The sequence below is a fragment of the Colius striatus genome, chromosome 2 (genome assembly GCF_028858725.1).
Source record: "Colius striatus isolate bColStr4 chromosome 2, bColStr4.1.hap1, whole genome shotgun sequence".
Lineage (NCBI taxonomy): Eukaryota > Metazoa > Chordata > Aves > Coliiformes > Coliidae > Colius > Colius striatus.
In genome coordinates this window covers 98286273-98310766 of record NC_084760.1, presented here as the reverse complement: position 1 = coordinate 98310766, position 24494 = coordinate 98286273, and the positions used below count along the sequence as shown (strand labels likewise).

Here is a 24494-nt window from a genome sequence, read left to right as displayed (position 1 = left end):
GTTCCTGTTTGTTAGAATTAGCTAAGAGGAGTTTTGTTGGTTTAACTCAAGTTTGCCCTGAAAGCAGTCTGCAAGCTTTGCAAGATAATCCGGTCAAATACCTTTTTTAATATCTTTTTTTTTTTTTTCCCTTTTAATGTTTGTAAAATAGCAGTAAGGATACTTCTTCCCTTGGTCAGTTTGATTTTAAGTGAAGATAGCAGGATTATAACTAGGGCACTGGAGACTAATATTCTGAATGTATTAAGTGGCTCTTGGTATTCAGATATTGTGATCAATAGAAAAACAAATTCACATGCACAATCCTGCCAATGTACCTCTGCCTCAAGATTGAGTTCTTGAAAAGACTCATTTGAGGCACTTGGATTTCACGACTGCTTTATCAATACTTCACGAGAATAAGACTTCTCTAATGGCTAGAGGTTTGATATAAACTGTTGATTGCTATAAAATTTCACTGTCAGCTATCATCACATTTCCTTACTTCACTGTCAGCATGTAACAGCAATCTGGGTTTACAGGCAAGTGTTAAACTAGACTTGGGGGACATCTCTCAGCAGACAGTAGTCAAAATGTCAATGTAAGGAACTTTACACAGCATATTTAATTCATGAGTGACTTGTCATTTAGTCTTGCTGGCAGTCAGAGTACGTATTCAGCATTTCCAGAGGTGGCCCCAGCAAGCCCTTGCTACTTCGTGAGCACAGCAAAAACTGTCACACACAGTAGTGTCATTGTTATCCTCCAACTATGGAGATCCCCTTTCTCCATTGGAAACACTAGATAGCTCTTACTTAGCTTAATTCATTTACGGTATCTTAAAGAGCCTGACTGTTTAAAAATGCCATTCTTTTATAGGCTATCATAGACATAACAAAAGGTACTATCTTCATTCTCACAATTCACATAAAGAACTGAAGCACATCAAAATATGAATGGAATTTCTCATAAAGAGATATTTTACTATTTGCTACTTACTTTCCTCAGAAACATTCAGTATTTGTTTCATTAAAATGGGGCTTTCAGCAACAGTGAAAAGTTTCACTCATTTGAGCTACTAGTATGAGTTTATGAATGACTTAGAATCACGCTTAAAGAGTTTGAAATTATATGAATTAAGTATCCTTTTTGTCCTTGGATAAACATACTGATTGGATTTTCCCTTTGTGAAGAGAAAGGACACATAACTCAGCCCTAGTTTGTTTGGGGCCTTAAATTAAGCTTGGACCCATAATTCATGAATCTAAGCATCATTTGGGGAAATGTTATGGTTAGCTCTTAGCTAAAGAATGGGGTTGGAAATGCTGGACATTGTTTCTGAATGCACACCTTATCCCATATTCCCATGGAGGCGACCGTCGAGCTCAGGTTTGCCTATGAGCTCAAGATGTGCTTGCAGTGCCTGAGCACATCCCTCTGGTCAGCACGTGAGCAGGAACATTGGCTTGGCCAGTCCACCTGTTTCCTGGAAGGCAGCCCTGTGGGCTGTGTTTTGGAGGTAGAACATGCTCCCCAGATGTCTCATTTGGAAACAGAAAGATGTAGTGAGTAGGTCTGGTTTTTTTCTGAAGTGAAATGAGTGAAAGTGGGACTGGACCAAGGTGTCAGTCTTTAAAATAATCCCAAACACACAGAGGGCTTGCACAGTCTGCAGATTGAAACCAGAACAATTTTCAGTTTTACTCACTTTTCCCTTTTCTCCTCACCCTTTTATTTCTCATCTTTTATGTCAAAAAACAAAAAACTAAAAAAACCCAAAAAAAGAGGTGTGCAGCATTTTTTATTATTAGGGAAAAATATATTAAAATGAGAATGTATTGAGAAGTGATATCAGTTTGGACTTTTTTGAAAATAAGCCTTCTGGGGATAAAAAAAAATGTTTATAGGGCAGATTTTAACATTAAAACATTTTTGGCTAGAAGCTGCCTCCTCCTTTTTCAGATGTATTTTCTCATTGTAGACACCATATTTAACCTGTAAGGTGACTGCAAGTTTCCAGACTGTAATACTGGCAATCCTGATATAAACCCTGTCCAGACCCAATCTTATTTTTATTTTGGATCTTGATTTATATGTCAAGCTATATTATATCAAGCTACTATTGTGGCTTGGCACACCTCGATGAACAAAAGGTGCCTTCATACAGAAGTTATACTTTATGTAGTTTCCGAAAGCAAGAGGAGTTTGCTTCTGTTACACTTTCTAATAGGTATTATGGATGAAGTTTTAAGCATGTTTAGAATATTTTGAGAGGAATATGACAAGTAACACTAAAATATTATCCTCAATTTGCTGAAGCTATGATTTATCTTTTTAAAATACTCATTTTTTTCTAAGCAGAATTTGCCCAAATCAGATGACACAGAAAAAAAGACACATAAGAGCATTCTTAGGCAGAAAAAAGGCATTTTTAGAATCAAATATGCACTACTGCACTTATATGACACTAATATTTTTTGTTTTGTTTTGTGGAGGTTTTATTTCTGCTCATTTGTTTTCAGTTTAAGCTTCAGATTTAATATAGAATGACCATCTTAAGGCGAGCTAAGTAGAAATGACTAGTGCTAAAGCAATAATACTGCACTGAAGACCAGAAACCACAAATAGTTGTAAACCTTCTCGAATTTTCGGTGCAAGAATCATGAAATGGCCCATATTAGACTTCTTCAAACTATCAAATCTCTGTTCCGCTCAGAAAGCCTAGTCTGGCCTTTGGTATGTAAAAAACAGTTTTGAGAATTAGGAAGGTTTAGTTTTTCTTGCAAATATTTGATTCAGTTCTAGTCAGAACATATCTCACCAACTGTGACTGTTAGCAAGTTGAGAGAAATATTGTTGTGCTAAGAAAGAATCCAGCAAAGCATTCCTTATTTTATCTTAAAGCTTAACTATCTAAACTGCTGGGTGGTTGCAAAATGTGAAGAAAGAACAACAAAAAACCCCAACAAAAAAACCAACAAAGAAATCCTACACTGCCTGCCTCTGTTAGATGCCAGTAGAGGAGGGTTTAGGCTTAGATTGCTCTGCTGTTTTCTTTGAATCCAGAATGCAAGCAATAAAAATAAATAGTGTAAGAGTCGTCCAGCCCTTGTCACGAAGCAGCAAGTCTGTTTTATGGCTGTGTCAGGCTACTTCTCTGTGCTGACATCCTTTCCAACCCAGGAGTCTAATAATCTCTGCACCTTTGAAACTGAAACTTTGAGCATGTATAGCTTGCTATGTGTTTCCTGTCACTGGAGTCCACAGCTATTTGTGTGCTTCATTGGTAGACACGATTAGTTCTTTGGAATATACATTGACCTAGGTCAAATATCACAGAAGATTTTCATGTTATGAGTAGTTTATGGGATAGAAACCAAATGGTGTCTTGTGCTCTGAATAAAATATTTTTGTGCTAAAATAGCTACAAATTAAGACCATTTGACTTTTATTGTATCACTACCAGTTAGCAAAAGGGTATAGCAGTGTGAAGGAAACGCAGAAGTAGAAAATAGATTCTGGCTCATTGTTAGGACAATTCAATAAAGTGCTCAGATGAATGGCTAACTTTAAAAGCTTGTTACACTGTTATATTTCCAGATTTAAAGGCAAGTAAGTGTACATAGGTACTCTGACATAATGCAGGAATAATAAGGGAAACCTACAGAGAAACAGTGAGAGGTGTTTGAAGTATGTGTGTCTATACTAGGTCTGCTTGTTCACATCTATGTGACTTTAGAAAAGCTTTTTCTTTAGCATAAAAACAGCTATGTATCTGTGGAATGCTCTCAAGGGAACTTTTTAGTTTAACACTTAATAAGTAGTTTTAACAAAGTGGTAGATGGTTTCTCATTGATTCAGCAGGATATTCCATCTATAATAAAATAAGCAAATAAACTGTGAAGTGCATTTTATGCGTAAATACATAACAAGCTTGTGTCACAAACAGTAATCCCTCTGAAAGCAAACAAAGTCTGCTCAGTGCATTGGGACTGGGAAAGGTACTTTTATTACTGAAATAAATAGCAAACCAAGAAATACCGGATGAACTGAACCGAAACCTTTGTAGGAGATTTATCTATTCTTTTGGCAAGCTGTTTACTTTTCCATGAGAGAATCTGGGTTAGATCTCCCTGTGGAGCCCCAAAATTGCTGTAAATTCAATTGTATTAAATGTCACTTTCGAGATGGTGTTTATACCCTTGATGAGTTTGTGTCATTGTTTTAAAGATAAACTTCTACTTTGCAGTAATAAACTTCTCTCTGTATGATATATTATTCAAGGATTAGCCAGCAGAGTTGAAGCTGATGGATGTTTTATTTTTTTTTTTTCCAAAGCTCAGTGTCTTCCTTACAGTACTTTTGGAAATAAGGCATAAAATGAATTTAGTTCCAATTCTGTCCTGTGTTGTTTATGAAACTAACTCTGTGTCCAGAATTTTCTTGAGTGCTGCAATTACCTTTTGACTTCAGTGCTATCTCAGGAAGACATGTGTTGCCAGGCATCACTGTGACAGAATCTGATTCTGGGTCCTGCAGTGGTTTTACAAACACCACTTGCAAGCATTGCCTGGAACATATAGAAGCTTCACACAGAATTAAGATGACTTTATATTTCATCTGTGCCTTCTGGACACTGGTCTCCTCTGTAATCCACAATTGCCACCAGGGCCAGTCAGAAAGACCTTCCTAAGCAGCCACAACTCTAGATCTCAATTCTGTGTAATTCTCTCCATTCCCATGTTCACATTGTTGTCTTCAGTTATACACCCTGAGGTGTATTTGCCTCCTTAAACCTCTGTCCTCTTTTGCAGTCCTGGTACTAAGTCACAATAGTACGATCAACACCCTGGCCAATATTTTGTGCTAAAATGCATTGACCCCTGTACCAACCCATTTTGAGAGCTAATACAATCCAAGTAAGCTAATTGAAGGTAAACACATGCATGTTCAGGCTCAGTTTCCATGCTAGGAGGCTTTCCCTGCCCACTCCCCCCCCCCTCCAGGTTTTTAGAATTTAAAAGCCCATTTACCTGGAGTTGAGAGACTGAAGTATAACTGAATTAGTCATTGACATAATGCAAAGTTACAGCTGGTCATACGTAACTGTAAAATTGTTTTTTCTCCTCGTCTGAGTATAGGAAAAGAAGGCCTCATTTTACCCAGCTTTGGTCTTAGAACCAAATCTTTTTTCCCCAGGTCATATACCAAATTCTGGCTTGAATCTGCTGCCTCCCTTATTAATACTGAAGTTAGGGACAGAAATAAAATGTAGTGGGAAATCTTATCAGAAACCAGTAAGAATTTCAAGCCCCTTACTTTTGTGCTAGATGATTCTAGAAGTTTAAACAAAAACAGATTTAAAAATACCCAAAAAACAACCCACAAATTTTTTTTAAAAAGAGATAGAATTCCAATATAACAACAGTGAAACAGGGCTGACTTGTTCTGGTGATGCACAACACTGCACAGTGCTTTTCATCTACATCTTGTACACTCCTCTGCTCTCCTGTTGTTTTTCACCAGTGTGATGCCATCCACCCCGGAAGAGTCTAGTTTGCTTTTGTCAGGATCCATGATGTTTGAAATCAGAGCTATAGGCTGATTAATCAGCACAGAGGTACCAGTCCCACCAGCATTCATTCTCAGTTTTCATTTCAAAGTAATCAGTGTTTTTCCTGATCTGAATTATTTCTTTTCCAGTTAAAGGGGAAAGTTGAATCTCTGTGTGAGAGACTTCACTGATGTTTCCTTAGATGTCAATATTGCTATAAAGCTCCTTGTGGCAAGTCATTTAAGCCTAGATGCATCTTACTAATTTGAGATTAATGTGAGTCATCTTCATGTACTCAGGGGTGGCCATACACAAGAGCTTGTCAGAGTGTACTCACAAGGCTTTGCACAGTGAGTCCCATTTTGGCTTTGCTGAGTTAATGTGAGCAATTGCCAGTTGGAAAGTTGATTTCCCTTTGGATTAGAATCTCACCCATCACTGATTTTTGACTGTTAGGAGCTGCAAGGTTTACCTACATCTATCTCTTGTTTGAGACTTTGATGTGAGCTCATGTTTGCAGCCTTTCTCCCAGTCATGGTAAGAATTAATTTTCTCATCCTTTTACAGCTGTTATTCTTTACACTTGAATTCTTCTTTTCTTTCAGAAAATTTGTTTGAAATTGCACAGTAGATTTAGAAGGTATAGCAACTAGGACACAGTGGCAGTTGCTCAGATGGTATAATCTTACAAGTTTATTATAAAAAAATATTATAACTCCATTTGACTATGGTGGTGTTTCATTTGGAAGGAATTTAGCTCCTCTGAATTAATAATCTAGTGTTCATTAGTATTCTGAAGAAGAATATTTTTACATGTCTTCTTTTTATCCTGACCACCCTATTACATTTCTTCTATCAGGTTTGGACTGCGTTTCTGTCATAGTTATTCCCCTGTGGTAATACCTCGGTGAAATAAAAAAACAGATCTGGGAATAATATTTTGACTATACACAGTTTCAGATGCTTAACTTGATAAGATATCTTCCTCATGGGTTTATTTTGGGTATACTGAAGCACAGTAATTCCCAACAGCTCTAAAATGTTTCCATGGTTATATAATACAAAATAACATTTCAAATGTGAATTTTATATTCTACTAAATTTGGTCATTGTTGATTTTAAAGACTATTAGATCATCCACAAATAGGAGATATTTAGAGCTTCAAGCGATTTAGGAACAGTGGTAGACAGTTTTGGAGAACTACTCTTTCTCCTTTGCATGTTTTTATGATAATTCAAATATTGGAGATAATTTACAACCCTGCTGGTACTATACCAGAGACCTTATGTGATGGAATTTATATCACTTTTCCTTTTAGACATTTAAACCACATGTCATTCTAGAGAAATGAGGACAGAGGTCCAACAAAGGAGTGATTTATTTTCAGTTAAAATACTAGCTACATTAAAAACACATGTTACTAAGTACTCTATAACCAAACCATGCTCTGAAGAAGGCTTACAATACTAAAGCTTGCTTAAAATGTTTCTTTTTAAAAAAACAAAACAAAACAAAAAAAACTTTGGCAGCACATACATTAAGAGACTTTACCTGAGCTTCACAGTACACTGGCTAGAATTTTTCTTTTGAGGAAACAGGTTATTAAAGTACAAATTAATTCAATTCCTTATTATTTTTCTCACATTTCTGGATGATTGAACTTTTCTGTCCATTTTAGGTAACATTGCATCTCTGTGAATATTCCTCCTGAAACAACATAATACAATTAAGGTTATTAAGAGTGAAACATAGTTTTTCAAAGTGAAACAACTTGTATTTTGGGCATCTTACAAGGTGAACTCTCATAATGCTCCTATTAGAAGAGCAAACTAATGCACAATAGTAAGATATGTGCATCCAAGATCAGAAGAAAAAATCAATATGAAGATTAGAAATAAGGAACCCTAATTTTGTTTTCAGAATGCAGATGCTGAGGAGCAGTTTCTGTCCTCATTATGCTACACTTCCACATGAGATTCCCTAGGATTAAAAGGGAGTTTTTTATGCTAATACTTCCAGATGAGTTGTCCAAAGCTCAGTGGAAAGGACCTGTAAAGGACTCATCCTGTACAAGGGTGTACCAACCTTCCATTCTGGTTCTGTGCATGTATGTTTGGATGATATTGGCACAGAGAGGATGCTAGAGGACTGGGAACTTAGCTGGCTCACCTGAATGGTCCTGTGGACTGTTAGATGCCAATCAATTGATGGAGTGAAAGTGTTGTTGTTTCACTTGATCAGATTCTGTTCAATGTGCAACTTTAAGACTGTCCCGGTTCTTTCTAAGAACTGCACAAACATTAACAAATCACCACAACACCCCTGTCTGACAAGTAATTACTGAGCAGTTTTAGCCCCAAAAGGGAAGTAGCCAGTTACAGTCAAAGACTCTTAAACCAAATAGGGATCAGAAGCAGCAAATTCCTTGCTTGTATGCTTGAGATCGTCCTCCTTCAGATGTTACAGCCACATCTTGAAATCATTAATACGACCTTAAGCTTGCCTGGTATTCTCATTTCTCCTGAAATTGCTTAGCTCAAGCAGATTCTGAAGTATTGATTCTGTGTCAGCAGTATGCAAAAATTTGTAGTGGCATTAAATAAAAAAAAAGATACAACAGCTGATGTTATATATCTTTTCTCAGCCCTTGGCTGCCTAATTGAAATAAAGAGTACATAGTAGACAATATAATTTGTTAGATAATAGAAACTCTATTGAATTAAAGCTATTTAGTTTGCTGCCTTATCTTCGATGGAGACCAGTACCAGCTAATGCAGGAGATGATGCAAGAAACCACATAGTGGACAAAAAAAGGATCATGTGCCAATTACAGGAAATTTTTACATAATGTGAATTAATCATGTTCAGAGTTATTATTAAATCTCCTCCCCAATAAGATTTTATGCTGTATGGTATATTTTATTTTTTTACCTGCCTGGCAGGCACACCTGTAGTCACATCTGAAATCACTGCCTAACCTCAGCAAATGGTGTGTAAAGTCAAAATGGAATACTGCCTGTTTTGCTTTTCCTGAAGCACTGGAAAGCTGGTACTATCACCAGCACTGAAAGAATATTGTGGGGCACAGTGTGGCAGCTATTGCTGTGTTCAATGATAGTGCCCTTTGGCTGCAGTTGAAGCAGCAAGACTTTATCTCCAAGCATTTCTCCATCTCTTGTCCTAGAAATTATTGTCTTCCATTGGTATTTCCTAAAAATAATGCAAACGATTGTACATTTTCACTGATGATAATTCTGATTCTCTTTACATGGATCTCAGGGCCTTCTCCCTTTTTCTTAATTTAGATTCTCACCTATCTCTCTTCATATTGCATCATCCAACTGACTTGTTTTCTATTTTTCCTTAGATGTTTCCAGATGTGTGGCTGAGAGGAAGTACACCCAGGAGCAAGCTCGCAAGGAATTTCAACAAGTGTTTATCCCAGAATGCAATGACGATGGCACATACAGTCAGGTTGAAAATTTTTCATTCAGTATCTTATGTGGCTGGAAAGTCAGAGTATGTGTGTTTGCAGAGGTTGAAGAAGAGACACATGTAACAAAGGGAAATGCAATTTCAAAATAAAATGTAGTTTGTGCTAATAATGATGTTACAAATAGAAGGAAAATTCATGTTTTGTGCCGAATCCATGTTCTTTTTTTTCAGAGTTGGCCAGAAAAAGACTCAAACATTGCCATTGTTCTTGTGGTACACTAGCTGTTCTTCTAGGCTGAGGCAGCTGAGTCGTTCTTGTAGCCCCCTGAATACTCATCAGATGGTAAAATGCTTGGAATTTCTGATCCATTCCTGATTTGAACCAGAAATCTTGTGAACAGAGTCCATATCTTAGTGCTAAAGCATGAATCATACAGGAATCTTCCCTGTTCTCAGCTGAATTTCTGCACAAGCATATGGTCCAAGACTAATATATTTAGGTTAGATCATGGAATTCAGAAGGGACTCAGTTAGAAACTTATCCTGTGATATATATTCCAATCAAGGTTGCCTCTGTACTGCATTTCAGTTCCAACGTTGTGCAGAAGACAATCCTTCTCACTTTAACTATGGTGCGGGAAGTGATATTGGCTGTTAGGAAATATAATGCAATTGATTTCTAAGAGGAATTCCAAGAGTTTCCTTTCTGACAGCTTGGGATATGAATAATGCTGGCAGAAGCACACTGTCCTGCTCCTTCAGTGGGTGGAACAATATGTTCTCTATGTGGAAAAAACTTGATATTGCTTGCTTCAGGAACAGTTTATGTGTCCCTTGAGGAACTTTGTTGTGAGTTTTTCATAACACCTGCACCTCACTCTTCTGAAATAGGGTGTAAACAACCACATATTTCAATAGTTTTGTCCGTCTTTGGATTCTGAAGGACCTACCACACTTTGCTTGAAAGAAACTCTTCTATCTGCTAAGGAATCATATGTAGGACTGAGATTAGGTTCATTATGGTTTACTGTTCTAGGTTTTGTCAATACAGTTTGCTGGACTAGTCTTTCATACTTATATGTCATGAACACTGTGGAATAACACACATATGTCTGACAAACATGGTTCATGTCTTTTCTGACAGGTTCAGTGCCACAGTTACACCGGATACTGCTGGTGTGTCACTCCCAATGGTCGTCCTATCAGTGGTACTGCTGTGGCTCACAAAACTCCCCGATGCCCAGGTAAGACTTGTCTGTCTGGACACGTTATGGTGTTGTCTCATGAACAGCAGAATTTATCTGTGGCATCTGATTAGACTTAAAGGAAAAAAGTGGAAGAGTGTTTCAGCCCAGAAACAGGTTCTGGTGGAAGCTGTGGATGCTGCATCCTTGGGGATTTGCAAAACTCAACTGGACACGGCTCTGAGAAAGTTGGTCTAGCTTTTAAGCCAGCCCTGCATGAGGTCTGAGGTCACTGCTACTCTAACCCTCCCTGTGATTCTAGGATCCATCTACTTCATTTGTACTATCATCTAGCTATTGAAGGGGGTATCTGCAGTGTTTTTTTGTACAATAATTATGCGTCAAAGTATGAAACCACATAACAAGCTTGCTGAGGTAGCCCTTTCTTTATGTTGAAACTTTCTTACGTATAAACTCATTGCAAAAAAATTCAAAATTCTAAGTATTTTGAATATAGAAAAAAACCTAAATGTGCCTTCCACAAATCTGGAGTGTGAGTGTCCTGATTTGTAACAGCCCAATGAAAGAACTTCCACAGCAAATCCCATGATTGACTAAATGCAAAGGAGAAATAAAAATTAAATAAAGCACGGAGAACATAATAGAATAATTGTCTGTAGAAATTAATTGGCAACTCATTGCCATGTGTACTGTTTTCTTGTCTTTCATCAAGACAATTAACATTGTCACTGTTTTTTTAGGAATTTGTTACTGACCCTATTTCATTGATGCTGGTAATAAACACAAGTCCTCAGTGCATGAACAGTTGCCAGTATTGCTATTCACCTTACTTGAGGCTGATAGAATTGAACAGAATTAGTTCAAAAAATACTGAATCTCTATGTATTACATTTCTGTCTGTGCCACAGCACTATTCTCTGTCAGAGGGCAGAAGGAAGAGCTTGAAAAGCTAATTTGGCAATGTAAGTGAAGCTGCAAAAAAAGTGAATTAGCACCTTGGAGGAAATTCACTTGGTCTGATATACTTCAATTGTCCAAGCACAATATTGATATTTTTAGTAAATAGGTGAAGGAAGAAAAAACTGAGAAGGTGTCAACAAAGATTTGAAAAAATTAATTCACTTTTAAGGTCTGTTCTATTTAAATGATTTGCAGAATCTTCTGTGCATCTTGCCTATAAGTGAGCTTTATCCAGAAAGAGTACTCTTCAGAGCAATCCTTTTGTTTCATTCAGAAATGTCACTATGGAATGAGAGTCAATTGTGAAAGTAGTATAAAACATTCGGTAGCCTTAAAATATATAAAATATACATTCATTTTAGCATAATTATTGTTTATAACTATGACAGATCTTCAGAAGATAAATGGTTAGGACAGCATGCTTGTGTTTCAATATATTCTTGAGTAGAGGTGCTTTTGCATGTACATAGCCAAGGCTTTTCTGAAAGTGTGCTTTCATTGCTTTCTCTGCAATACCGATTTTTAGTTTCCTCCTCTTCACTGACATCAGTGAAAAGGAGTTACACTGATACTGAAAGTTCAACAAGTAATTGCTTGACAAATATGTCACAACACATAGCATTATTTTTGGTTCAAAATCTTGCTTAGTTACTGAATTTTCACTTTTTCTATTTGTATTCAGTATTATTGAGGAGAAAGGTTATAATTCCAAATTAATTAATAGATTAATACAAGAATTATTCAAGATCTTCAGGAATCAAACTCTAGTTCCTCTTAAGGGTATATACCTGGCAGATATACTGACAGACTGCTTTTCAGTTCATATTTGGAGAGATGGAAAGCTAGTTTTACAGAAATGCTAAGGAGAAGGTGCTAGTAACTTCTGATTTTAATTTAGTAGCTCAGAGATAAATGGCTTGTTTCAGGTCTCAGAGTAGTACCCAGTCTGGTTATGCTCCATGAAAGATCATTGGGTAATTTTCCAATTTTTATGGGACCTATCGGGATTGTCTCTGTACATTTCCTCCTCTGCTGATATCAGTGCTCTCTCATTTTACTGCTCACCAATTCTCCTTTGTCACCCAGGAAAGAATTTCAGCTATAGCAGGACTTGCAAATAGATTTGAAATGCTAGGCGATTTTGCAGTGGTAGTGGCTAAGGACTCAGCCTTAAGAGGTCTGGAGAAACCTTTTCATTCCGCAGAGAAAGCAAATACAGATTTTCTCAGAAAGTTATGGGGTCTAGTGAGGCAAAACTTTGCTCTTATATGGCAGAATGAAAGCCTGCAGCACAACTGCATCATTCATCTATTTCCTAGTATATATTCAAACTTGCCATCTGTTTAGGATAATAAAGGGGTTTTTTTTTCCCCAGAAGGATTGTTGATGTTTTCCAGATCAGCATTGATTCCTTTTTATACCTTTTCTTTAGTACCAGTGTGTATGTGACTTAAAACATTAGATTATACTGAAGTTGAGTATACATGCTCTTGTTTTAACAATATTTTGGGATACCATTTCTTCTACCACTGTTGTCCCTCATCAGTCTAATACACTGTGTTGTTGCTAGCCTCGTTGCAGGCATTGCCTTGCTATTTTTTGATATTGCAGGCAAATCCCCTGCAGCAGTGACATCCTAACACCAGCATGTTTGTGTATTTTCATGTTCTTCTGTGTATTGTCCAGGTATGATGATATAGCTATTTCAAAGACATTTGTGAAAATTTCTCAGTTTGCATGTACTAGACCTTTCTCCCAGGATCCCTTTTGCCACCTTTTCTCTTTAGAGGAGAATGTATACAGACAGTAAAGATGTTACATGCTTTTGTAATGATTTTCTCATAGGAAGTGTGATACCATAGAAGGTGTGAAAATTCCTCTTTTTAATGAAAATGTTCAGTTTTTCAGTTCTAGGTTAGTTCTTCAGTAACTACAGTCTAATCAACTGTGTTGTTCCTAAACTATGGGATAATTTCTTCCCTTTCATTTTTTCTCAGTAGAGCCAGCTTTGACTTTGCTGAATATCCAGAAATAGGCAAGAAGAACATGGCAGCCTGGAAGAACTTGGATTTTAATAGAGTAAATATGGAATAGAATTTAGGATAAGCAGTTAGGAATTTGGTTTCCCGATTCCATATCCTATCCCATGCTTCACATTTACCTACTCTAGGTGGTCCTGTTCTGGCAGGGGGAGTGGACTAGATGATCTTTTGAGATCTCTTCCAGCCCTTAAGATTCTGTGATTCTGTGATATTGTGAAGCATAATGTTATGCTTCCTAAATCTGCCTCGTGTCCCAAGACAGAAAAGTGTCACGTGTATTTTTAATGTATTGACAATAGCTATATGAATAATTTTTTGCTTACTGTGTTGTTCTGGTTGCTCTTATTGAAACTGTCTTTTTCACTAGCGACACAAGTTATGGAAGGATGAAGTTTATAAGCAGTATTTAAAAATACAGGACTTGCCTGCTGTTTTATGTAAATCCTTTGCTTAAATTGCTACTTCTTTACCTGAAAGAGGCTCTTCCGTCTTTTCCAGTTATTCCCACACCAACACTTGGTACTGCTAAAACACACATGATAAATCTCAGAATGCCTTTCCACTCAATGGAAAGAATCTCCACTGTTGCAGGAGCAGTGGTGAAAAGAAGAGTAAATCAAACACATTCCCTTGACAGCATGAAAAAGAAAGTTCCTTAAAAATGATGAATGTCCCCCAATGCTCTCACTAAGGAACACCAGACACAAAAAAGACATTTTTACAACTCACTGACTCTTGTTATCAGCACTGCAGGGAACTGCAGAAATTCCATAGGCATGGAGCCCTGGGAAATGGGGCAGAAATTGAGAAACAGGTGTTTAATTATTATTGAAAAGTACAATGTTTGTCTATTGTAGGGTTTTTAATGCCCTATCAACTATCTAGGCTTCTGCCAGTGAGATCTGAAAGGTATAGAGACATGTTTTATTATTCTGTGAAGTAGTTTTATTACCTTACAATTAAGATGGTGGGATTATCTTTTAAGGCCAAAATACAGGTACCTTTAAAAATTCGTAACTCTTCCTCTCTGTGTAGTTTTACCATCAGGTAATAAGAAAAGGAATATATTTGGGAAAGCATTAATCTTTTAAAATTATCATTGTATTGCTTTTGTTACCTAGTAAAAATAACCACCCTTAAATCGTCTAGATTTTCTGTCCCTATACATAGTATTTTCCCCACACATACACAGTCAAATATATCCATACAGACATAAAGAACAGCATGGGAAGTTTACTTTCCTGTTTCTTGATATCTGCATTCAATGATTACATGCATATAATGATTACATATCAAATATTCTTTAGTAGGAGATCAGAAATAATTTTCTAAATGAAATAATAGTAGATTTTAACCTTGTCTTTTAAAACCCAGTCACATATGATCAGTACCTGAGAAAATGGGCACGTTAAAATCACAAACCGTAAAACTCATATCACAGTCTCTGAAAGATTTATTGAGCTTCAGAACTTGAGTGAAACTGAGTGGAATTGTGGGGTCTGCAAACCAAGGCATGAGTATTTCTGCTCTTTTTAAGTTTTAAATTCACCTGAATAATAAATGGATAGATGTCTAATCAAATGTAGAAGCTAGTACGGTACTAAATTCTTGTTAAAATAATGCTAATGAGTCTACTACTTGTCCTTGTCCTCTTCCATTCCTTAAGTATACTTATGTGGTGATTTAGTTGCTTACAGTGCACTGAAAACTTGAAAGCTGATTATATTGCCTAACTGTTAGAGAAGTTATAAGTTGTTATTTCTGTTTTTTGCCTAGCTGAAAATATGAGCATTCATCACGAGTGGAGGTACTTCTACCATAAATAGATTCAGAAAATGATAGAAAAACTGATACAAGCTCTTCACCTCCAAATTGGAGACAAGAAACATTTCTGCTGTATAAATTGAAAATTTCAGACGAAACTATGTAAAAAGCACAGATTTCCCTTTGTAAGAAATGTTGTGAATATTTGTATTAGCTTCCCAAGACTACTAAAAATACTAGTTAGCTCAGAGAACCTAATTTTCCTAGCATTCATCTAATTCAATATGCAATTAGATGCAGTGTGATAAAGTTAGCTTTTGTGAATCCTCCATCATCAATTTTCCATAAAAATTTAGGGTAAAAATGAAAATCATAGAGAAAATAATTCAGTTATTTCTGAATATCATAGTAATTATTTCTCACCATCTCAAATACAGTTGGGGTAGTCTGAAAACATCTTTGTGTTAATGAAATCTGGAAAGATTTTTCTGATTTTGGTTTAAGATGTGGAATATTACATATATTTCACCAGTGTGTTAAATTTCTTAGGTACAAATTGATTTTTAAGTTCCATTTACAATAAAGTTTCTGAACATGGACTTGCTGAAGGGATTTGCATGAAGTATGTAAAGCAAAGAAGAGCAGATTTTAATCTGAGACAAGACTAGGCTAGAGGCTAAAGAAGCCTCTCAGAGTAGCTGAGGTGCTTGGACAAGACACTGTGTGTAAAAGGGTGCTACCCTGCACAAATGGACCATAAGGGAATAGTGCCAGGGCAATGCATCTTACTACAGGATGTGTCCTCACTGAGTAAGTGGAGAAGGGAAATGTTGACATGCACTTGAACATGTTATTGCACTTGTGTCTATGTAGTGCTTAATGTTATCTCTTTCTCAGGTCCTGCAGTGGCCAAGATGTCTGACAGCAAATTGATCGCACGCAAATGCAGAAGTCAGGCAAAGATAAAATCTTTGGTTTTCAAGGGAAGAACTTGCTATTATTTGTTGCTGTAATGCACAAAAAAAAGAAATCATTAAAGCTGAAATGTGTCTCTTAGAAACCATATTAAAGGTGAAAATAATATTTCTCTGGTTAATTCCTTTTTCCACTTACAGGTTCAGTGAGTGAGAAGTTGCCACAACGAGAAGGTGCTGGAAAAGCAGGTAAATATCTTAGTTGGCCTTTATATAGAAATTAAAATAGCTGTGGAATATACCACTGTGATTTTAAATTATCAATAAATATGAATCGTGCATTATAGCTCTGTACAGAATATGTATACATGTGTACATGCTATTCATTTTCTGTCTGTGTTGTAGATATATAGTAAACTTAGCAGTGTAAATGTATATATATGTATGCATGTCTTTATTGATATAAGCATAGATTTTTTTTTTTTAGTATCAGCCATACTGAGTTTGCTCTTCTCTACTATTTGGAAGATATTTTTTTTTCCCATAGCTGTGCTCCAAAATATTTTCCCATACTGTTTGCTTGCCCTGGAAAACAGATTATTCTATCTGTTTGATAAAGACTGCATTCTTCAGTCCCAAAATCTCAGGAACTGGAGTCCTCACTTTATTTCCATGGCAATCAGTGCCTGAGTCATCTTGGACCCAGCACTTTATATTGTGATTAATTCATCTGATGGCTTACATTTATGGCCAGATGATTGTTGTTGTTAGAGATAGATCATGTTGTATATCTTGTTGGCAGGGTAAAGTAGATTTAAATGAAGGAGACATCCATGCTTTAAACAAAATGAAAGCTTACACTCTGCAAACACTTAGAAGAATTTTAAATTCATCTGAAAATAACATACAAAATATTGCTGTCAGTCACACTGGTGTAAATTAATTTTAAAGAAGTTATTCGTATTCCTGGTAATGCTAACAACTGTTAGGTCCACTGTGAATATAATTGAAGTATTTTTTTACAGGAATTTTTGCAGCACTAATATTCCTAACGTTTAAATAACGTATTGCGCTACCAGGTTAAGAGAATCAGTTCTTCTTTACAGGCTAATAATTACAAATTACTGGAAAATTGTTCCTTCATGTGTTTCCAGACAAATTGTGGGTTCCATTAATGTTAAGTTACCCATTTGCTTTAGGTCATGGTTTTCATTTTCAGCTTTGAACTGAATGAACTATCCCATATATAAAAGTTGTCTGGAATCTTTTACTTTTGTTTGTGACTGTGGTGACTGAGCTGCTGAACCTTGAATGAACAGAGAACAAAGTACTTAAATTAACATAATTTATAAAGTGTCTCTTCACATCACATATATTTATGTCTAAAGTGACACAGATGAATTTTACTCATGATGCTCTTATTCTCTAGCACAAGCCTACAGCACAAAGGGCCACTGACCTGGGCCCCAGGTGGTCCCTATTGGGCTCTTAGGTGCTGCTAACTTCCTCTCCCCACCCTTCTTCCATCCAGTCACTGCCTTAGGCTTGAAGTAAAGTCATGTTGTCAGAGATACCACAACCTTTTAGAGACCGTAACAGAGCAGTGAACAGTGTTAGCTGTTAAAGAACTGTGCTTCAGCTTTGCAGTCAGTGTAGTAAAAAGTATTTTGTAGCTCAGCTTGAAAGGGCTGTTTGTCTTTCCCCTGCATGTTCCTGTGGACTAAGCAGGAGTGCCTGGATGGGAATACCTGCTTATACTGTAATCCAGCAAGCTTAGGCAGGTTTATGATGTTTTTACTGCTGTAGAGGACAGGCTCTAGACCTTCAAGTGTGGTATTGAGGACTCCACTCAAGAGGCAGCATAGACTTAAGACTCTTCTTCCAAGATGTCTCACAGAGACTCACAGAAGATGACCTGTTGGGCCATACCTGTTGCATTTGTGCACCATGATTTCTCCAGGTATTCCAATACTGAATGAAAATTTCCAGCTGCAGATTTTGGAGGTCAGTAACACTGTTTGCACATTAAACCAAACAGGAATAAAACTTAAAAGGTAATTCCTAATGTATCTTCCCTGGCCTCACAGTTCCCTCCTCTATCCAAGGAAAATATTCAAAGTATCTGGAAAGCTCAAGGTGTCAGAGATGGGAACACATTCCTTTTTTTTTTTTTTTTTTTTTTTTCTGATTCTTAGCTTATTGCAGGACTATGTTCTTGGTAACAGAACCTTATCAGCAAACAGAATGGTTTCTGTTTAAATGTGTGCACTCATGGATGAGTATGCATGTGCCAGCCAGGAAGACTTATGCAATTAACCTCTGAGATATCTGATTAACACAAAGATGAACTGCTCTACAGTTGTGACTCTATTGTTGTTTTGAACCATAAAATGCCATGTGCCTCTTCATTCTTAACAGAAAAGGTTTTCATGATATGAATATGTACCTGACAGAGTGAAGAGAAAATTAGTGTGAATGTCTTCCAGGAGATTAAGGGCAGTTGAGGAACAGTTGTAACTCCTTCAGTTCTGGAGTGAAGTTAATACCTTTGAGATTATACAGATTCCCTATGACAAGTGTTTTTTTTCATTGATGACCAAAAAAACAAGCTTGCTTTTTCTTTTGAGTGGAGGGCACTTGAGGCCAGTCTTATGACTCAATCATTAAACATTAGTCATTTAAAAAAAAACCCAAACAAACCTCTTTTAAATGTTTCTTGAACAAAGTTCAAGAAGTTACTTTTGACTGTGCTGATAATCACTAAAATTGCAGCATTATATCTGAATTTCAGGTATAAACATAAGATCAAATGTGTCACAAACTGAAATTGTGTGACAAAAGGTGATTAGAAAAATGACATTTAAACCTCAAGCCAAGTTTCTGGCTGGACTCTTGATGATACTTACCTACTGTAAGCTACCCTCTGAAATTCTGAGTTTTCTGAATCACATACTGGTTGATAATATAACGAGTCATGATTTTCAGTACACTAGGATACTTGATGGCCTCACTGAAATTAATCAATGGTCTTATTCCACCACCCAGAGGACACCACAAAAATATCAGCAAAACTAATGAGAAGTGACAATCTGTTATGGCCTCGGAGGAACGTGTCCTGTCATTGCATTGACATGAGGAAAAAGCATACTTAAAAAAAGTCTCCTTGCTCTCTCGTTAAAACATGCTGCTATGAAAGCAAGTTTATGTTGCTGCTGATTTGATTTTGTGAAAAGCATGGAATTTAGTGTTGCATGGCATAGAAGATGCTGTTTATTGCAGGGCACCTTGGTCTTGGAGTCAGCTCCATACTACAGGAAACAGCCATGACTGGAAAATATGTGCTAGCAAAGTCTACTAAATCATATTTACAGAATATATGCAGTAATTTTAAATAATGAAAACATAATAAGGTAAAGATGAGTCTTTGAGTACCGCTCTTTCTCACAGAATGCTAACTTAAATGATTTTTATATTGAATTTTTCTTTTGTAGCACTACTTGCACTGTTCTACTGAACTTAAAATTACTCACGTCCTTTTAGCATTTCTATAATTTTTCCTCCCTCTTTTCTTGCAGTAATGGTTGATAGTGGTTGGCTGACCCAAGGATAAGAATGATGCACACAATATTCTGGTTCTTTAATCTGTGAATCTTACTGTGCCAAAAGAAACTTTCCTTTCATTTTAAGGTGTCAACATGTCTGCAGTCACTCATTTGACCCAGAGTGCTTTTGTTTTCACAGGTCTTACCCCTTCTATACATGTATCTAATTACTTTTCTGATGATACTGATTTGATTTGTTCAGTTATAATCTATATATGTTAATGTGCAGCATTATAAAGGAGACTTGCTGTCCAGAGAGCAATCTGACCACTTCAGGCCTCATCAAAGGCCCTGTGGTCATTTCTTCAGCCATAACCTCAAAATCCATCCATTTATTATCTGTAATCTGTAGTTATATCTCTGTTGTGTAGTACCTATAAATAACGTTTTGATTATTGTTTGTTTACCGGCCGGGGCTATGTGCAAATCATTAGTATCAATCATGTATGTACACTTATTTAGCTTACTCTCATAATTGTAGTCTCCTTGCAAATCTTTTCCATTCTGAATTCAGATGATGCCTCAGCTCCCGCGCTGGAGACTCAGCCTCAAGGTGATGAAGAAGGTAAGCAATGACAGGAACTTAACAGTTCAGTATTAAACTATGCAATATAAACCATATGCCACAATGTCAAATGCTGTCTCAAGAGTTAGGGCAACTGCTGGGGCAGTGTGAAAGAATCCAAGAAACTGAAAGCTTCTGTACCTTTTTCTGGATAAAAAGAGCAAGTAGAACAGAGTCTTTACTTAAAACCAACAAATTTCAAGTCACAGTTTTGAGATGAGACTGTAGCTATGTAGTCTGACATCAGCAATTTTAATTGTCACTGCTCAGGGCAGAGACAGGTTTTAAACTTGAGCCAGGATGCCAGTTAAAACTGTATGGCCAAATAAAGAAATTAAAAGGTAAATGCAGCCCCTTAGCATATTGCCTAGTAATATTAAGATTGATGTTTTTTGAGGCTTATTTGCCTGTAGAGGAATTTGGTCCTCTGTAAATGGAAAGCTCAAGTCCTACACAGAATCGTACTCTTCCATTGTAACTACCTTATCACTCACTACAAATCTCACAGAATGTGATCTGATGTCGTTATATATTTTGGGTCCACACTGGGAGATTTTTATTCTGCTTAAACACAATTTTAGTCTGAAAGCATTTCTTTCAACATTTTGTGTGAACAGGGTACAGAAGGAACTATTTAAACCTTTCTACGAATAAAGGTTTAAACTGTCCTAGTGCCAACCAATATGCCCTTTTTGGTTTTAGATATAACCACTTATCACTTACTATTTAGAGACTACTAACTTCTAAAAAATTATAATATTTACTACCTTTTTTCTGTTGTGTTGTTTTTTGTGGTTTTTTAAATTTTTCTTTGTTTTTTTTTTTTTCACCCTAGATATAGCTTCTCGTTATCCTACGTTATGGACTGAGCAAGTAAAGAGTAGACAAAACAAAACCAATAAAAGCTCAGGTAAGGAACTTATGTTGTCCTTACTTTGCAAACCTTCTGTGAGGAAATGCATTAAGCCTTGTTAAACCTAAGCCATTTAAGTGATAGCCATTTTAATAATCCTTATGCTTCCACTTTCATCAGGTGTTAACAACTTAATGATATGCATTGTGATGATTTTGTAGGCTCAATCATCATACGTTTCTTTTATATGGAAATATTTTTGGCCAGATTTACTAGGTGTAAATTGATGTTATTTCACACTGTGAGGGTGATGGGGCAGTGGAACAGGCTGCCCAGAGGAGTTGTGGAGTCTCCTTCCTTGGAGGTGTTCAAGACCCGCCTGGACATGTTCCTATGTGACCTGATCTAGGTGAACCTGCTTCTGCAGGGGGGTTGGACTAGATGATCTCTGGAAATCCCTTCCAACCCTACCATTCTATGATTCTGTGATAAAGGCTCTGGCTCACATCTGTTTTAATCTCTTAGTGGATCTGACCTTTGTTTTTTGTATCCTCTTTAATTCTCTACCTTCTTGTTATCTACATGGGGGTTTTTTGGGAGGGAGTTGTTTATGATGATGATGCTCAGATAATTATAGTGAGAATTACGCAAATTTCATTGTAAATCTTAGGACTCTCAAACCTGAGAAGAAGCAAACTTCCATTACAAACCAGTTGTCAGTTAACAGGAAATTGGAAAGACAGTGTTACCTGCTTTTTGCTCCTCGCAAACTGATCACCAGTTGAGTGGGATTGAATTATGGTGCCTTTTAATAATGGTTGAATTTTGACTTTCTTTTTTTCACCACTCTTCAAAATTGAGCTTTGTAAACCTGGACTAAAAATTTAGATGGATGTCCTGATACTGAAGGCCCTAAAACATTCAGATACATTCAGTGGTTAGTTAGACTATAAGCTTTGATGCCTTCCTCACTGTTCCTTCGTTTCAGTGGAATAGAATTTAGATAATTTTTTTGAGCTTCCTGGTTTCTTTTTCTCTGTAATAATGTTTAATTTGAAAGGAAACGTTAACAATCTAGGATATGATTCAGTAGACCTCCAAAAAGCACTTCAAGTTCTGTGAAAACTGAGATTGTGCTTTACTTTAAGTACTGTGTTTAAGTATTTTACTGAATTGAGACTGAAAAGGATCTAAAAAGATAAGGAATCATCATAAGAAAGACCAACATATCCTTATGACATATTCCTTTCTGTAAGCTATTTTTAACATCAAAGCAGCAATTATTAATACTTTTTCCTCTCTTTGATTCTGTAGTGGACAGCTAAGGGAAGTATCTTAAACTGAGTGTAGACAACCGTTTGAAGAAAACAGTTTCTGTGATGGAGATTTATTCTGTAATTTCTTTGGTCAGTGTTAGCAAGAACTGAATACCTTTGGAACTTCTATCATGTAAAATACCTGTATAGAAATATGTCACTTTTAGGAGTGTTTTACAGTGTAAGACACTAGATCTAAAGCAAGAATTCTTTAGTTTGCAGTGCGGCTGCTGGATGCCAAAGCTTCAACACATACATACAGAAATTAGAAAAACACCAAGGAAAAAGTGAATTTATTACTGGAAACTTGTAACCTCCAGTCTATCTAAAGACACATTTACAAAGAAAGAGAAAGCAGAAGCGTAGTCTACCTGTCTTGTGGTTGCTAGCCCATGGTGCATCAAAAACATGTTGGATTTCATGGCAACAGGACTTACTCACAACTGTACTTTGTACAGGAGATGTCTGGAGGGCTGGCAGATGTGGTACCATACCTGAACTAGTAGCAGTAAGTCAGTAGATGCTACATAGCCAGCCTTACTTCAATTTGTAGGCACACCTATTGTACCAGAAACGACCCCTGCAGTCTTTGCTGCTACTTGTCTAGTATAAGAAATGTGACACAGGAATCAAGGTGATCTAGGTGCAAAAGAGAGTGCCTTCACCAGTTGTGCTAGGCAGTACATCTCTGTTACAGACTCCAAAGTATAATGCATGTCAGTGACTATATATTTAGAAGTTGTTTTAATGGCTGACCCCTGATATTCAGAACACAGATCTTTTAAGCTCTTGACAAAAACAATACCTCTGAGAGTGGTTCCAAGGCTTTTGTGAACTGCCACAGAGAAGGAATTCTGAGCTGTGACATGTACAGAATATGAAGGACCTTGTGAATGAATCCACTGGATTGTAAACTAACCACCTCTGGGCATCCAGGCTTCAAAATTAGGGCTAAATACAGATGTCTTCTTTACTTAATTTGCTTAGCAAACTCTGATTCAGACTTGGTCATACAAACAGGAGAAAGCTTATTGAAGTGTATTTGTCTGAGTAAAATTAGAAGAATTTGTGTCTGAATATACAGACACAAATATATTTTGTGTTTATAAAACAAAAGATGAAACACAATTTATTCATAATGAGCTATATTTTCCTTTGTTGTTCTATAGTAACTCAAGTGCTTTCAAAGAAATTCTTTAAGTGCAAATAATACTGTGACCTAGTCCTGCCAGTAGAAAATAACTAAAGAAAAATAATAGTGCTAAAAACTTCAGGCTAACTCCAAATATGCTACTTAAAAGCTGACTATTTTAATTGGTATGGCTTTTATTTTTTCTAATTTTCACTTGAGTAAATGTCCTCATATGTCCTGATCAACTCATCCTGGACATAAACAGAATTGTCAATATCCTTAGGAGAATGTTTTTGAGAGTTAAAGATTACAAATGAATACATTAAATGTATTGTACTCATCCTGAAATGTTTTGCTTTTACTACTCTGCAAATGACTTGCCAGTTGCAATTAACCAGTAAAATCAACAGAAGCTTTTAGGCTTGGGAAGACAGAAAATAACAGCTCAGGAAATTCTGGTTTATATTAGTTGTCCAGTGCTTTCATTTGATTAAATCAGCATCAATTAATTTAGCACAGCGTAATGGCATTTAGGAGACGTACAGATGCAAGGCATGAAATTACTGAGTTAAATATCCGTGCTCTGTAATGACTTCTAGTACATATTATTGTTTCGGTTCAGAGAAATATGCCTTTGCTCTCACTAAAGACATTTGTAGAGTGGTATTTAATGTATTAACTTTTCATGACAAAATGTTTTTGCTGGCAAAAAAAGCCATCAACATTGGGACATGTAACAATAGCTTGATTTAGAGTGATGAATTTTACTAGAGACATCTCAATTTAAGATCTTTTTTGTATATTGAAGATGATTTTCAGAATTTTTTAAAAAGACTTTTTTATTTCCAGAATTAGGAAAGAAGTATGTGACTGTTTGATAAAGTGACAGTGTTTGCTGAGTTTGTGTTTTATACATATGCCTTGGTGCCTTTGTGGGCATTTCTCGAGTATTTTGTTTCTTCTGGATTTCTTTTTACCTCCACATTCCTAATTTCTTCCTCCAGTTCAGAGAAAATATCATAGGTTTGCCACATCAGATTGACACAAATAAGAATTATAGCAACAGCTAACAAAAATAAACAGAAATGCATTGAAAATACTGAACATGAAACTGTAGGGCTTCTGATTAAGACATCAAAACGTGGCAGTCTACAAGCTGCTGTGTGTATGTG

At 36.4% G+C, this 24494-nt stretch overlaps 1 protein-coding gene across 7 annotated transcripts in view; it reads left to right on the top strand.

Annotated features, from left to right (window-relative positions):
* The window catches only part of SMOC2 (SPARC related modular calcium binding 2), a 136245-nt gene that overhangs the window by 49305 nt on the left and 62446 nt on the right, over window positions 1–24494 (top strand). For all 7 annotated transcript variants that reach the window (XM_061990203.1, XM_061990202.1, XM_061990201.1 and 4 more), the window contains exons 3-7: window positions 8902–9008; window positions 10114–10213; window positions 16056–16103; window positions 19971–20021; window positions 20857–20931. In XM_061990203.1, the coding sequence (XP_061846187.1) occupies window positions 8902–9008; window positions 10114–10213; window positions 16056–16103; window positions 19971–20021; window positions 20857–20931 (381 nt within the window). The remainder of the gene's footprint in view (window positions 1–8901; window positions 9009–10113; window positions 10214–16055; window positions 16104–19970; window positions 20022–20856; window positions 20932–24494) is intronic.